Below are 16741 nucleotides of genomic sequence, written 5' to 3' on the forward strand. Positions count from 1 at the left end.
CATGGGAAGGAGGCACTGGGGGCACTAAAGACATGGGAAGGAGGCACTGGGGGCACTAAGGACATAGGAAGGAGGCACTGGGGCACTAAAGACATGGAGAGGAGGCACTGGGGGCACTAAAGATAGGAAGGGGCACTAAGGACATGGGAAGGAGGCACTGGGGCACTAAAGACATGGGAAGGAGTCACTGGGGGCACTAAAGACATGGGAAGGAGTCACTGGGGCACTAAAGACAGGAAGGGGCACTAAGGACATGGGAAGGAGGCACTGGGGTACTAAAGACATGGGGAGGAGACACTTGGGGCACTAAAGACAGGACTGGGCACTAAGGACATGGGAAGGAGGCACTGGGGACACTAAAGACATGGGAAGGAGGCACTGGGGGCACTAAAGACAGGAAGGGGCACTAAGGACATGGGAAGGAGGCACTGTGGGCACTAAAGACATGGGAAGGAGGCACCGGGGGCACTAAGGACATAGGAAGAAAAAAGGGAGGGAATAGAAAGGGACAATTCTTGGGCTTGAGTGCAGAAAGAAAGAAATGAAAGAAAGGATACACAGATAGAAGGAAACGCAACCAGAGACTCATGAAATCAATCACCAGACAGCAAAGGTAGGAAAAATGATTTTATTTTCAATTTAGTGATTATTTTCAATTCAGTTTTGAGAATTTATATCTGCTGTCTATATTTTGCAATATATTTGTCTATTTTTCTATAGTTACTGAGGTGACTGAGGTTGCCGAGATGGGGCGGAAATAGGGTTTTAAAATTTTAGTCCTAGTAGTTTGCCGGTCCACAAAATAATTCTTTTATTTCTGCCAGTCCACGGGTGTAAAAAGGTTGAAAACCACCGATGTAGAGTATGCCGGCTTTCTTTTTCGCCCAGCCGCGCTCGCGTTGATCAATCTTCTCCTCTCTTGCAACTTCCTGTTTCCGGTTGCCTCAGAGGAGAATATTGAACAAATGAACACCCGCACATGCGGCTGGACAAAAAAGAAAGCCGGCACACTCTACATCTAAGGTGAGATGGAGGGAGGGAGATGGCGGAACCCTGCAGTTGGTCGGGTGTCTGCTGTTTTTGTATCACTGCCTGCCTGCGCTCACGTTCCAGATTCTCCTGCATTTTTAGTGTGCACAATTGACCTGATTCGAGCTATAGGTGAACATAGGGGACACGTCATTGAAAGGGAGGACAAGTTAATTGATTTATTTTATGTTCGGTTTTTACTACAGGGCAGAGGCACTGAAACAGATTCTCAGTGCAGTAGTAATAGTGGCAGAACTCTCTTCTGTCTTCATGGTGTTTCGCAGTACTGAGGCTTATATGGATGCTGCGGGGACGGTGACGGGGCGGTGAATGGGATGGCAGTGGCGGTGACGGGGCGGTGAAAGGGATGGCGGTGACGGTGAAGGGGCGGTGAAGGGAACGGCGGTGGCGGGGCTTTGCAGAGGATGGTGGGCCGGGGACGGTGCAGTGACGGGGACAGATTTTTTCCCCGTGTCATTCTCTAATTCAAACCACCACAACCAGACATAGGAGAACCCAAGCACCATTCACGCACCTTCCAATCAAAAACGTCAAACGAAAAAAAAATGTACGATGTCCTCCTAGCCACCCAAGCAGCAAAACTAGACCACCAACTCTCCAACTTACTGATCTTGACCACAGACTACAAAACCTTCAGAAAAGAAATAAAAAACCTGCTATTCATAGTAACATAGTAGATGACGGCAGATAAAGACCCGAATGGTCCATCCAGTCTGCCCAACCTGATTCAATTTAAATTTATTTTTTTATTTTTTTTTTCTTCTTAGCTATTTCTGGGCGAGAATCCAAAGCTTTACCCGGTACTGTGCTTGGGTTCCAACTGCCGAATTCTCTGTTAAGACTTACTCCAGCCCATCTACACCCTCCCAGCCATTGAAGCCCTCCCCTGCCCATCCTCCTCCAAACGGCCATACATAGACGCAGACCGTACAAGTCTGCCCAGTAACTGGCCTAGTTCAATCTTTAATATTATTTTCTGATTCTAAATCTTCTGTGTTCATCCCACGCTTCTTTGAACTCAGTCACAGTTTTACTCTCCACCACCTCTCTCGGGAGCGCATTCCAGGCATCCACCACCCTCTCCGTAAAGTAGAATTTCCTAACATTGCCCCTGAATCTACCACCCCTCAACCTCAAATTATGTCCTTTGGTTTTACCATTTTCCTTTCTCTGGAAAAGATTTTGTTCTACGTTAATACCCTTTAAGTATTTGAACGTCTGAATCATATCTCCCCTGTCTCTCCTTTCCTCTAGGGTATACATATTCAGGGCTTCCAGTCTCTCCTCATACGTCTTCTGGCGCAAGCCTCCTATCATTTTCGTTGCCCTCCTCTGGACCGCCTCAAGTCTTCTTACGTCTTTCGCCAGATACGGTCTCCAAAACTGAACACAATACTCCAAGTGGGGCCTCACCAATGACCTGTACAGGGGCATCAACACCTTCTTCCTTCTACTGACTATGCCTCTCTTTATACAGCCCAGAATCCTTCTGGCAACAGCCACTGCCTTGTCACACTGTTTTTTCACCTTTAGATCTTCGGACACTATCACCCCAAGGTCCCTCTCCCCGTCCGTGCATATCAGCTTCTCTCCTCCCAGCATATACGGTTCCTTCCTATTATTAATCCCCAAATGCATTACTCTGCATTTCTTTGCATTGAATTTTAGTTGCCAGGCATTAGACCATTCCTCTAACTTTTGCAGATCCTTTTTCATATTCTCCACTCCCTCTTCGGTGTCTACTCTGTTACAAATCTTGGTATCATCTGCAAAAAGGCACACTTTTCCTTCTAACCCTTCAGCAATGTCACTTACATACATATTGAACAGGATTGGCCCCAGCACCGAACCCTGAGGGACTCCACTAGTCACCTTTCCTTCCTTCGAGCGACTTCCATTAACCACCACCACCCTCTGGCGTCTGTCCGACAGCCAGTTTCTGACCCAGTTCACCACTTTGGGTCCTAACTTCAGCCCTTCAAGTTTGTTCAACAGCCTCCTATGAGGAACTGTATCAAAGGCTTTGCTGAAATCCAAGTAAATTACATCTAGCATATGTCCTCGATCCAGCTCTCTGGTCACCCAATCAAAAAATTCAATCAGGTTCGTTTGGCACGATTTACCTTTTGTAAAGCCATGTTGCCTCAGATCCTGTAACCCATTAGATTCAAGGAAATACACTATCCTTTCTTTCAGCAACACTTCCATTATTTTTCCAACAACTGAAGTGAGGCTCACCGGCCTGTAGTTTCCTGCTTCATCCCTGTGACCACTTTTATGAATAGGGACCACATCCGCTCTCCTCCAATCCCCAGGAATCACTCCCGTCTCCAGAGATTTGTTGAACAAGTCTTTAATAGGACTCGCCAGAACCTCTCTGAGCTCCCTTAGTATCCTGGGATGGATTCCGTCTGGTCCCATCGCTTTGTCCACCTTCAGTTTTTCAAGTTGCTCATAAACACCCTCCTCCGTGAACAGCGCAGAATCTACTCCATTTTCTCGTGTAACTTTGCCAGACAATCTCGGTCCTTCTCCAGGATTTTCTTCTGTGAACACAGAACAGAAGTATTTGTTTAGCACATTTGCTTTCTCCTCATCACTCTCCACATATTTGTTCCCAGCATCTTTTAGCCTAGCAATTCCATTTTTTATCTTCCTCCTTTCACTAATATATCTGAAAAAAATTTTATCTCCCTTTTTTACATTTTTAGCCATTTGTTCTTCCGCCTGTGCCTTCACCAAACATATCTCTCTCTTGGCTTCTTTCAGTTTCACCCTGTAGTCCTTTCTGCTCTCCTCTTCTTGGGTTTTTTTTATATTTCATGAACGCCATATTTCAAAAACTCCATAATGACAAACTAACACAGCAAGATCCATCTCAAGCCCCATTTGCAATCCACTTCACCCTTTAGCACCTACGAAAATGTCCAGACAACTCCTAATGTACTCCTAAATGTCCTGACAACTCATATGTAATCCTCCTTGAACCGCAAGGTAATGGCAGAATAGAAATCACTAATGTAATGTACTGTAAATATTAAATGGCAATAGCTCTTAACATTACTGCCAGCCCTCACAGCATGACAAGTTACAAACTGATTGAAGTAGAATGAGTATAAGTGGATCGATTTTTCACTCTGTCAAAAATTACAAGGACTAGGGGATACGCAGTGAAGTTACAGGGAAATACTTTAAAAAACCAATAGGAGGAAATATTTCTTCACTCAGAGAACGTGTTGCCAGAGGTTGTGGTAAGAGTGGATAGCGTAGCTGGTTTTAAGAAAGGTTTGGAAAATTTCCTGGAGGAAAGGTCTATAGTCTGTTATTGAGAATGACATGGGGGTGGCAGCCACTGCTTGCCCTAGATCGGCAGTATGGAATGTTGCTATTCTTTGGGTTTTTGTCAGGTGCTGGTGACCTGGATTGGCCACTGTGAGGATGAGCTACTGGGCTTGATGGACCATTGGTCTGACCCAATAAGGCTATTCTTATGCTCTCAGCAAGAACCATGGTTTTAGATCATATCTCTTCATTTTAACCAACTTTTGATTTTGAAAAGTGAGTCATAAATGTAATCAAAAGCAAGTGACAAATTTATTAAGTAGGCCAATAAAAAAAGTTACTGCTAAAATTTGTCTGTTGACCTTTAACTTTGCAAAGTCAAGAAATAGAAACAGCCTGACACTAGCAACTGTTCTAGATGTTTTCTGTTCAACTTTCATTTGGTCACTATCTCAGCATCCTCTTTTTTTTTTTTTTAAGGCTCATTAGATCAGGAAATGACTTCAGGAAATCTATCAACAGCAGAAACCCCAAAGGAAGAAACTGATACAGGTATGAATTTAACAACAGTGTGTGGTTTCTTGTTTTGTTTTGTTTTTTTAGCAATGTCACATCAAATTAAAATATGATTTTGCCCCTGAAAAACTAGTAAATCTTTCAATCTGATTCACTTGGCATTAGAGAATGACACGGTGGCAGTTACCCGCGGCTAGCCGCGGGTAAACCGCCAAAACAGGGAAGAAAAAATAGTGGCCTCTGCGGGACGGGGACAAGGCCATTCACCGCCCCGTGGAGCGGTGAATGGACTTATCCCCGCAGTGAGGCAATCAAGACCACGCGGTCCCCGCCATCTCCCTCCCTCTACCTCACCTTTGAATTGGAAGAGCACCGCCGGTTAAATTTCTGCCGGTCAGCGCAAAGGAAAAAAAAAGCCTCTCCTTTTCTCCTCCTTCCGCCATGCTGCAGCTACTAAAGCCGACAGGAAGTCTATCCGACGTCAATTCTGATGTCGGAGAGGACGTTTTGAGCCAGCCGGCTTTAGCAGCTGCAGCATGGCGATAAGAGAAGGGGAAAAGGACGGAGGCTTTTTTTTTTCTTTTTTGAGCGGCAAGGAGGCAGCAGGCTGTCTTTGGCTAGGGAGGGAGAAAGGTAGACAGGCACAGGCAGGCTTCGTGGGTGGGGGTGGGACAAAGTGTGGAAGGCAGTGAGAGGGACATAGGAAGGAGGCACTATGGGCACTAAAGACATGGGAAGGAGGCACTGGGGGCACTAAGGACATGGGAAGGAGGAACTGGGGCACTAAGGACATGGGAAGGAGGCACTGGGGCACTAAAGACATGGGGAGGAGGCACTGGGGGCACTAAAGACAGGAAGGGGCACTAAGGACATGGGAAGGAGGCACTGGGGCACTAAGGACATGGGAAGGAGGCACTGGGGCACTAAGGACATGGGAAGGAGGCACTGGGGCACTAAAGACATGGGGAGGAGGCACTGGGAGGCACTAAAGACATGGGAAGGAGTCACTGGGGGCACTAAAGACAGGAAGGGGCACTAAGGACATGGGAAGGAGGCACCGGGGGCACTAAGGACATAGGAAGAAAAGAGGGAGGGAATAGAAAGGGACAATTCTTGGGCTTGAGTGCAGAAAGAAAGAAATGAAAGAAAGGATACACAGACAGAAGGAAACGCAACCAGAGACTCATGAAATCAATCACCAGATAGCAAAGGTAGGAAAAATGATTTTATTTTCAATTTAGTGATCAAAATGTGTAAGTTTTGAGAATTTATATCTGCTGTCTATATTTTGCACTATATTTGTCTATTTTTCTATAGTTACTGAGGTGACTGAGCTTGCGGAGATAGGGCGGAAACAGGGTTTTAAAATTTTAGTCCTAGTAGTTTGCCGGTCCACAAAATAATTCTTTTATTTCTGCCAGTCCACGGGTGTAAAAAGGTTGAAATCCACTGATGTAGAGTATGCCGGCTTTCTTTTTCGCCAAGCCGCGCTCGCGTTGATCAATCTTCTCCTCTCTTGCAACCTCCTGTTTCCGGTTGCGTCAGAGGCGAATATTGAACAAATGAGCACATGCGGCTGGACGAAAAAGAAAGCCGGCACACTCTACATCTAAGGTGAGATGGAGGGAGGGAGATGGCGGAACCCTGCAGTTGGTCGGGTGTCTGCTGTTTTTGTATCACTGCCTGCCTGCGCTCACGTTCCAGATTCTCCTGCATTTTTAGTGTGTACAATTGACCTGATTCGAGCTATAGGTGAACATGGGGGACACGTCATTGAAAGGGAGGACAAGTTAATTGATTTATTTTATGTTCGGTTTTTACTACAGGGCAGAGGCACTGAAACAGATTCTCAGTGCAGTAGTAATAGTGGCAGAACTCTCTTCTGTCTTCATAGTGTTTCGCAGTACTGAGACTTATATGGATGCTGCGGGGATGGTGACGGGGCGGTGAATGGGATGGCAGTGGCGGTGACGGGGCGGTGAAGGGAACGGCGGTGACGGGGCAGTGCAGAGGATGGTGGGCCGGGGACGGTGCAGTGACAGGGACAGATTTTTTCCCCATGTCATTCTCTACTTGGCATATCTAGTAACATTGTAGATGATGGCAAATAAAGACCCGAATAGTCCATCCAGTCTGCCCAACCTGAAGCCCTCCCCAGCCTCCAAACGGACATATACAGACACAGACCGGGCAAGTCTGCCCAATACTGGCCTTTTTTCTTCAATATTTACTATTATTTTCTGATTCTAGATCCTCATCCCATGCCTTTTTGAACTCTGCCACCTTTTCTTCTCCACCACCTCTCTCAGGAGCGCTTTCCAGGCATCCACCACCCTCTTCGTAAAGAAGAATTTCCTTACATTGCTCTCCAGAGATTTGTTAAACAAGTCTTTAATAGGAGCCGCAAGAACCTCTAAAATGTTAAGATGCAATTAGGTATCAAATGAATAAGTTCATGGCGCCACTAGATAAAAGTGCACACATACATTCTATATAGCTTTTCTGCTGCTTGCATGCTATTCTGTAACTGCACAAATATCTTGCATAGTATGGAATTGCAAGGTGGGTGTTCACATGGATGAAACTTGGATGGGTGTCATGATTACTTGCACACTTGTAAAATGCTACGAGATGTGCAAATATTTTTTAAATCTGGATATTTGCTTTTACATGTAAATGTTTGCACTGAAATTCTGGATGCACATTTGCCGTTAGGATAGTATTCTTTAAAGGAAAGTGGGTACCCATTTATGTTTTAAGTCTCTTTTTCAGCAACACTATGATCAAACAAAGACCAAAGATTCATAGAATTCTTCCTCAAGAGTATTAAAAACAAATCATCACAGTATCAAATTCTGTACTCATCATTGCTAACAGTTACAATATTTTATCTTGTAACTTCCCTTCCCACCTACAGCACCATTTTCCTTTACAAAATAAGCTCCTCTCAGGCACACTCCAGGCACCTAAATAAAGTCTTCATTTATAGATTTGCCCTCTGAATGCCTAATTTGATTTGTCTGCCCTGGCCTCATCCCTAGACCAGCCCACATTTAGGAAACATGAGAGCAGAGAAAGGCCAAATGGCCCATCCGTTCTGTCCATTCACAGCATCCACTATCCCTAAGAGATCCCACATGCCTATCCCATGCTTTCTTGAATTCAGACACAGTCTTTGACTCCACTACCTGTACTAGGAGACTATTCCATGAATCTACCACCCTTTCTGTAAAGTATGCCCTTTCCTTCCAGACGTTTCCTTCATTTGAAAAAGACTCACCTCCTGCACATTAGTGTCAGTTTTATTCTGTAATTCGCTTATCCAGTAATTCGCTTTATCCTGTAATCCGCCTTATTCTGAAACTCGCTTTATTCTGTAATTCACTTCATTCTTTAATTTGTCTCATTGTCCAGCTCTATTCTAAATTGTGCAGATTGATCAGCTTTATTCCTTGGGTTGCATACATGAGATCTATACCACATACTTAAGATTCATATTTTCCTTTTATCTATTTCTTATGTAATAAGTTGTATCTATTTCTTATGTAATAAGTTATACCCACTCTTCTTGCATTCTGTAATTCGCTGATTGTCCAGCCTTCTTCAACGTGAACCGCCTAGAAGTCATTTGACTGTGGCGGTATAGAAGAATAAAGTTATTATTGCTATTATTATCTTATCATTTCAGTCCAGCTTTTTCAAAAGGAGATGATTTAGTTGCTTAGACACCCCCCCCCCCCAGCTAACATCATAGAATTAGACCAGCAGCAAGAACTGTCCTTAAATAGAGTTGAACAAAAGAGGCAAACACAAGCAAAGAATCCAACAAAACTGCAGTAAAAATATTGATACGAAGAACAAACAGAGAAACTGCAGGAATGGTGTACAAGACGCCAAGTCTTTAATGAACAAACATAAATATAATCATAAAACAGTTTGCATCCAGAAAGGTTGGTGAACCGGGACCCGACACAGTCCATGTTTCGAAGAAACACTCCTTCCCTCAGGGGTCCAAAAGCGTATCATATACAAGGAAACCTTATGGATAACAACTGGAAACAGCAGTGTGGTGAACAACTCAGCAAGTTGTGTGAGCTCCTATGCGGTGCAGGGCAAAAGCGAAAGTAAAAAACGTGTACAGTGCTGGAGAAAACTCAAAATAGCAAGTCCACTTCAACAAGGACACTGCCAACTATGGAAGGTGGACTTGCAAAAGCTGAAGACTGAAGAACAAATAACCAGTTTTTGAATAGGGGAAAGAATAGAGAAGTCAGCTTCTTCACCTGGGAGGAGGACAAAGGCTATGGTCTTAGGTGGAGTTAGGAAGGAAGAATTCATAGGCCTGATAGTCAGCTGGCGGGGTGACGGGTTAATCGTGCACCAGACACCAGCGCGCTGACAATCTAGCGCTGACAATTCGGCGCAAGAAAGAAGCGAGCTGCGGAAAAACTAATTTTTAAAAAGCTCCGAGGGGGGCGTGGGGGGGAACCCCCCACTTTACTGCATAGTGTTCGCGCTACTGGTGTGGGGGCTCTGGGGGTGCAACCCCCCACATTATAGAGATAACGGAACTTTTCCTGAAAAAAATCAGAAAAAGTTCCATTTTCTCTATAATGGAGGGTTCTAACCCCCCAACCCCCCCTTTCCCCCAACAGCAGCATGCCACTGACTATGAACCGCTGGCGGGGATCTGCATTTTGTTGACCAGCACAAACTTTATTACTGGATAATCAATGTTGAGCCATGTCTGGGCTACAGCACTGAATATCCAGGTGTGTGCAGCCAGAAAAAACTTAGCCATTTAAGTTATACTAATTTCTCTTGACTTATCTGCAGCTTTTGACACCATTGACCACTCTTTACTCCTATCTAGATTAGCTGACTGCAACATCACAGGTTCCGCTCTTAACTGGTTTATATCTTACTTCCATCAACGCAACTTTAAAGTCCATATAAATAACCTAACGTCTACTCCAATAACTCAATCTTTTGGAGTTCCTCAGGGCTCTATCCTATCCCCACTTCTATTTAACATTTTCCTATCCCCTCTTCTGTCTTTGGCACAATCGCTAGGATTTTCAATTTTCGCCTACGCTGATGATATTCAGCTGATTTATCCCATCAATACTTCAAACTCTTCGGATATTAATGATCTTAACACTAAATTAGATATCTTAAGTGATTGGTTATTTTCTAATAAACTTTCACTTAATATAGCAAAATCTTGTGGCTTACTCTTTCCCATTAAACAATCCGAAACATTACCAGGAACAATCTACATCAAATCCATACCCTTACTTATGGGCACTAAAATAAAATTACTGGGGGTTACTCTAGATAGAGATCTCACTTTCCATGATCACATAAGTACAGTTGTAAAAACTTGTTTCTTTAAACTTCGTATCATTCGTTCACTTACTTCCACCCTAAATACCGATTCGATCACTATTCTCATTCATTCATTAGTTATCTCTCACCTAGACTACTGCAATTCATTATTAAATGGACTACCCCAAAAAGAAATTCGCCGTCTGCAGATTATACAAAATACCGCAATCAAACTCATTTACCAATCAGGTAAATTTGAACACGTCACCCCGCTCCTTAAGGAGGCTCATTGGCTCCCGGTTACACACCGCATAACTTATAAAATTTTACTGCTATCTTTTAAAATCAAACTTTCACATCTGCCCCTATTTTTGGACAAATTACTAATACCCCAAAGTTCTCCACGTACCTTACGATCTACAGACCAAAAACTCCTTTTCATTCCCTCCTTAAAAGAATCTTACTATACAAGGAAAACAAATTTTGCTATAACAGCCCCTACATTATGGAATTCTCTCCCCCAATTTCTTCGGGATGAAATTCATTTACCTAAATTTAAAACTAATCTTAAAACTTTTCTATTCAAGGATGCCTTTAATAAATCTTAATCTTTTATATCCGCTCACTTACTCATTCTTTTCTCAAAAGATCTCTTTCATTGCAGCGCATATCATCTAAACCTTGCACCCTTGTCCTTCATGTTCTATCCCTTCCCTCTATCTCATTTCCTCTAATATTATGTAACTTTTTCCCTCCTTCCAAATTTACCTCACGGTCATGTTTGTCAGTATATGTCTAATATGTTTTCGTTACTCTTTCCAACACACCAATAACTTGTTCTTACTTTCTTATTTGAAATTCTATTTTTTAAATTGTTAACCGGTCAGATATTTGTTTTATGATCGGGATATCAAAAATCAATAAACTTGAAACTTGAAGTGCAATTTTCAGCACTTAATTAAGAAAAACCATATAAAGACAGGACTGCATTTTATGCAGTCCTATTTAGGCGGTTATCTTAGCTGGTTAAATGCTGAAAATCAGCAAGGACCATGGTTTTAGATAATATCTTTTCATTGGACCAATTTAATACTTTTGATTTTAAAAAGTAAGTCATAAATGTTTTCAAAAGCAAGTCACAAATTTATTAACTAGGCCAATAAAAAGTTATTGTTAAATGTGTCTGTTGACCATTAACTTTGTAAGGTAAAGAAATATAAACAGTCTAACCCTAGTAACTGTTCTTCTGTCTTCTGTTCAGGATGTCTTCTGTTCATTTTTCATCCTAGTCACCTATTGTCACTATCTCAGCATCCTCTGTTTTTACTTTGAAGGTTCAGAAAATCAGGAAATGACTTCAGGAAATCTGTCAACAGAAATCCCAAATGAAGAAACTGAGACAGGTATGAATTTAACAGCAGTGTTTGGGGAGTTGTTTTTTAGCAATGTCACATGTTTCAAGTTTCAAGTTTTATTAGTTTTGATATACCAACCATCAAGTTAATATCTGGCTGGTTAACAATATGTTTAAAAAAAAGAGAAATTATACAAGACTAAAAAAGAGGCATTGTGTATATACATATAACATCACAAGACGAACTAGATGATGAGGATAAAAGGGAAGGGAGGGTGAAGTTACATATTTGAGAAGAAATTGGAGATAGTAGGGTATGGATAAAACATAATGGAAGGGGGCGCTTTAAAGAAAGCGGTTATTTTTGGCAATTAGAGAAGATGGCTCTAAGTGAATGAGAAGGCATCGCGAAATAAAAACGTTTTTAAATCTGTTTTAAATTTGTCAAGTCGTGATTCGTCGCGGAGTTGCTGTGGCAGGGAATTCCAGAGGGTAGGGGCAGTTACTGCGAAATTTACTCTACGTGTATTGTAGAAGTCTTTGATAGTGGGGATAAATAGAAGTTTTTGATCAGTTGATCTTAGAGTGCGTGAAGAGCTGTAGGGAATGAGAAGTTTGTCAAGGAATAGTGGCAAATGAGAGTGCTTTATTTTGAAAGATAGTATGATAATTTTAAAGGTGATGCGGTGAGAAATAGGGAGCCAGTGTGCTTCTTTTAGAAGAGGGGTAACATGGTCGAATCTGCCTACTTTATGGATAAGTTTTATTGCTGTATTTTGTATTAGTTGTAAACGACGAATTTCTTTTTGGGGAAGGCCATTTAGAAGAGAGTTACAGTAATCAAGATGGGAAATTACTAATGAATGTATCAGGATAGTGATTGAATTAGTTTCAAGGATGGAAGAAAGAGATCGGATGATGCGTAATTTATAAAAACAAATTTTAAGCACTGAACTTATGTGATCGTGAAAGGTAAGGTCTCTATCAATGATTACTCCTAAAAGTTTAATCTTTGTGTCCATTTGGATCGGTATAGATTTAATAGAGATGTCGTCCAGTAGAAATTCTGCGGATTTGATAGGAAGTAAAAGACTTCGGGATTTGTCCAGATTGAGGGAAAGCTTGTTTGTGTATAACCAGTCATATATAATGTTCAGTTTGTTATTAATGTCTTTGATGTCGGAAGTGTTTGAAGTATTGATTGGGTGAAGGAGTTGTATGTCATCGGCATAAGCAAAAATAGTAAATCCGATGGATTGAGCTAATGTGAGAAGAGGAGATAAGAAAATATTAAATAGAAGTGGGGATAGAATAGAACCTTGAGGGACACCATAGGAGTGAGTTGTGGCTGCGGAGAAAGTATTGTTTATATGTACTGTATTGTAACGTTCATTAAAGAAGGATATAAACCATAAGAGAGCTTGTCCTGAAATACCGCATTCTTTAAGTCTGTTGATCAGAAGAGAGTGGTCGATGGTGTCAAAAGCAGCACATGAAATTAAAATATGATTTTGTCCTTGAAAAACTCCAGTAGATTTTTCAATGCAATTCATTTGGGATGTCTAAAATGTTAAGATGTGATTAGGTAGCAAATGAGTAAGTACATGGCACTACTTCATAAGTATACACACATACATCCTAAATGGTTTTTCTGCTGCTTGCAACTGTAACTACACAAATATCTTGCATAGCATGGAATTGCATTTAACTAGCTATGTAACAACTTTGCCCCCAGATTAACCATTCCCCTTAAATCAGGGATGTCATAGTCCCTCCTCGAGGGCTGCAATCCAGTCGGGATTTCAGGACTTCCCCAATGAATATGCATGAGATCTATTTGTATGCACTGCTTTCATTGTATGCTAATAGATCTCATGCATATTCGAGGAGGGACTTTGACACCCCTGCCTTAAATGTATCTATTATTAATGACACTGGCTTTATTTTTAGAAACACTTAAGTCCAGTGTACTTGAATCAAACACCAATATCTTTTTACATCTGGAACAAAAAAGACTTGAAATCACTCTGGTATGTAGTTAAGGACGCCTCAGCCCCACCACTCCACCGCTGTAATTTAATTTAGTATTACACCGGGAAGGCTGTGTGGTGCCTCATCATCGGCAGTCCATGAGTATTATTTTTTTAAACAATTTTAGTTTTATAAATTTGTGAATCTTTCTCAATCAAAATATTTGTGCAAATGCTGAATTTAGTAAAAATATAAATAGTGACTTATCTCAGCCGCCTTGGGAGCCAGACCCGACATGTTTCGCACTACTTGAGTGCTGTTTCAAGGGTCTCCCTGCGAGAATAAAAGGAGAAAAAACTAAGTAAAATGGCTCACACTTAGTCTCCCCCCCTCTGAATTTATTATTAAAAATTTATAGTTGAATACTTTACATCCCGAAAGAACTTGATTTTATAAACTAAGCAAAAGGACTCACCGGGGCTGCCGCTGTCATCCGACTCCTGCTATAATTTTTTCATGATGGCGGCGGCGTCTCCCGGCTCCATTTAAATATCAGCTGTGATCTTAATTCAAGCCCTCCTACTTGATGACGAACCTCCATACTTCAGCCTATCAGAGTACCCCATTCAACTTCGCTATTTAGCCCACGTGGTGTCACAGTATCCAGCTCAAAAATGTAACATTGTTCCATTTCATTTAGTTTAGTTAAATTTTTCCCACCCTCCATACCCATGATCACATCTATGACACGCCATCTAATGTCTCCACTCGTATGTTTGTATTTAACCCAATGCTCCACCAGTGGGGCCTGCACGATCTTATTATTTATGCGGGATTTGTGTTCTGTGAGCCTCACCTTGATTTTCCTGTTAGTTCGACCTATATAAACAAGATCACAAGGGCAAACTATTGCATAGATCACATTTATAGAATCACAGTCTGTATCCGATTTTGACATAAGTACCCTAGTTCTATCTGGAACCCTCCACGTGTCCCCTTGAATAACCGAAGGGCACCATTGGCATTTTCCACATGCCTTATGGTATCCTGTTCTCACTTTTTATTCAAGGGGACACGTGGAGGGTTCCAGATAGAACTAGGGTACTTATGTCAAAATCGGATACAGACTGTGATTCTATAAATGTGATCTATGCAATAGTTTGCCCTTGTGATCTTGTTTATATAGGTCGAACTAACAGGAAAATCAAGGTGAGGCTCACAGAACACAAATCCCGCATAAAAAATAAGATTGTGCAGGCCCCACTGGTGGAGCATTGGGTTAAATACAAACATACGAGTGGAGACATTAGATGGCGTGTCATAGATGTGATCATGGGTATGGAGGGTGGGAAAAATTTAACTAAACTAAATGAAATGGAACAACGTTACATTTTTGAGCTGGTTACTGTGACACCACGTGGGCTAAATAGCGAAGTTGAATGGGGTACTCTGATAGGCTGAAGTATGGAGGTTCTTCATCAAGTAGGAGGGCTTGAATTAAGATCACAGCTGATATTTAAATGGAGCCGGGAGACGCCGCCGCCATCATGAAAAAATTATAGCAGGAGTCGGATGACAGCGGCAGCCCCGGTGAGTCCTTTTGCTTAGTTTATAAAATCAAGTTCTTTCGGGATGTAAAGTATTCAACTATAAATTTTTAATAATAAATTCGGAGGGGGGGAGACTAAGTGTGAGCCATTTTACTTAGTTTTTTCTCCTTTTATTCTCGCAGGGAGACCCTTGAAACAGCACTCAAGTAGTGCGAAACATGTCGGGTCTGGCTCCCAAGGCGGCTGAGATAAGTCACTATTTATATTTTTACTAAATTCAGCATTTGCACAAATATTTTGATTGAGAAAGATTCACAAATTTATAAAACTAAAATTGTTTAAAAAAATAATACTCATGGACTGCCGATGATGAGGCACCACACAGCCTTCCCGGTGTAATACTAAATTAAATTACAGCGGTGGAGTGGTGGGGCTGAGGCGTCCTTAACTACATACCAGAGTGATTTCAAGTCTTTTTTGTTCCAGATGTAAAAAGATATTGGTGTTTAAATGTATCTATGACATCCTGCTTGTCTGTTTAGATTGTAAGCTCTTTTGAGCAGGGACTGTCTTCCTTGTGACTCTGTACTGTGCTGTGTACATCTAGTAGTGCTACAGAAATAATTAATAGTAGTAGTAGACCACCCACACAATATCTGATTTAAGCTTGGGTGCTGACCAGGAATTTTCAGTGGTACTATCCAGTTAAATCAGTGGTCTCAAACTCAAACCCTTTGCAGGGCCACATTTTGGATTTGTAGGTACTTGGAGGGCCTCAGAAAAAAAATAGTTAATGTCTTATAAAAGAAATGACAATTTTGCATGAGGTAAAACTCTTATTTTATTTAATTCAATTTCTATCCCATCCTCCCAGTAGCTCAGAATGGGTTACAAGGTTTATAGTTTATAAATCTTTCCTTTTGGCTAAGTCCTAATAATAATATTGTAATTTATAGCTAGAGACATAGGATCAAGAAACTTTTATTTTGCTTTTGTGATTATGATAAACATACTGAGGGCCTCAAAATAGTACCTGGCGGGCCGCATGTGGCCCCCGGGCCGCGTGTTTGAGACCACTGAGTTAAATGCTGCTTAAAATGCCCGGTGAGCCCCAGACAGGTGATTTAAATGGCCAAAGGTCTCTCCTGGCTAATTAAATTGTTTTGAATATTGGGCCCCATATCTGTAGCTGGGGAAGGACGAAAATGTTGTCTGCTAGGGGCTTTGATCAAGAGCTGTGGGGGGGGGGGGGTGCCAAGGCTAGATTAATACTATATTGGGTTCTAGGCAATCTACCATCATTTCACCTTGCTGAAAGTTGCAGAGAAAAGTGCATAACTTAGCTGTGGGTATGATAGAAGTAATAGTTTGTGAGTGAGCTTGGGGATATGCAAGCACATACTTTGAATGGAGAAGCTTAATGGTTAGAGCTGGAAAGCTGCTAAGATACACAGTTCCAGGAGTCAGTCCTGTATTTCTGAAACCTTATCCTGATACATTATGGGACCTGAAGTCCTGATTTCAATAGGTGGTATCAGGGACTGCATATAGAATCCTTAATTGGAATATAAGTTAAAAAACAGAAATGATCAAAAAGTTTCCCTCCTGGAGCTGGGTAATTTGGCTGTTCTGCAGCAGTGGGCAGAGAACCAGGGATGCTGAGCAAATCATTTTCACTCTGCATTGCCTC

General features: G+C 41.8%; 1 protein-coding gene across 11 annotated transcripts in view; it reads left to right on the forward strand.

Moving 5' to 3' along the window:
- Positions 1 to 16741, forward strand: part of URGCP (upregulator of cell proliferation) — a 148132-nt gene that overhangs the window by 89806 nt on the left and 41585 nt on the right. For 7 of the 11 annotated variants that reach the window (XM_033945900.1, XM_033945903.1, XM_033945901.1 and 4 more), the window contains 2 exons: positions 4813 to 4884; positions 11511 to 11579. In XM_033945900.1, the coding sequence (XP_033801791.1) occupies positions 4813 to 4884; positions 11511 to 11579 (141 nt within the window). The remainder of the gene's footprint in view (positions 1 to 4812; positions 4885 to 11510; positions 11580 to 16741) is intronic. The other 4 variants (XM_033945902.1, XM_033945904.1, XM_033945909.1 and 1 more) reach the window with 1 other exon arrangement.

This window comes from Geotrypetes seraphini, chromosome 5 (genome assembly GCF_902459505.1).
Source record: "Geotrypetes seraphini chromosome 5, aGeoSer1.1, whole genome shotgun sequence".
NCBI lineage: Eukaryota > Metazoa > Chordata > Amphibia > Gymnophiona > Dermophiidae > Geotrypetes > Geotrypetes seraphini.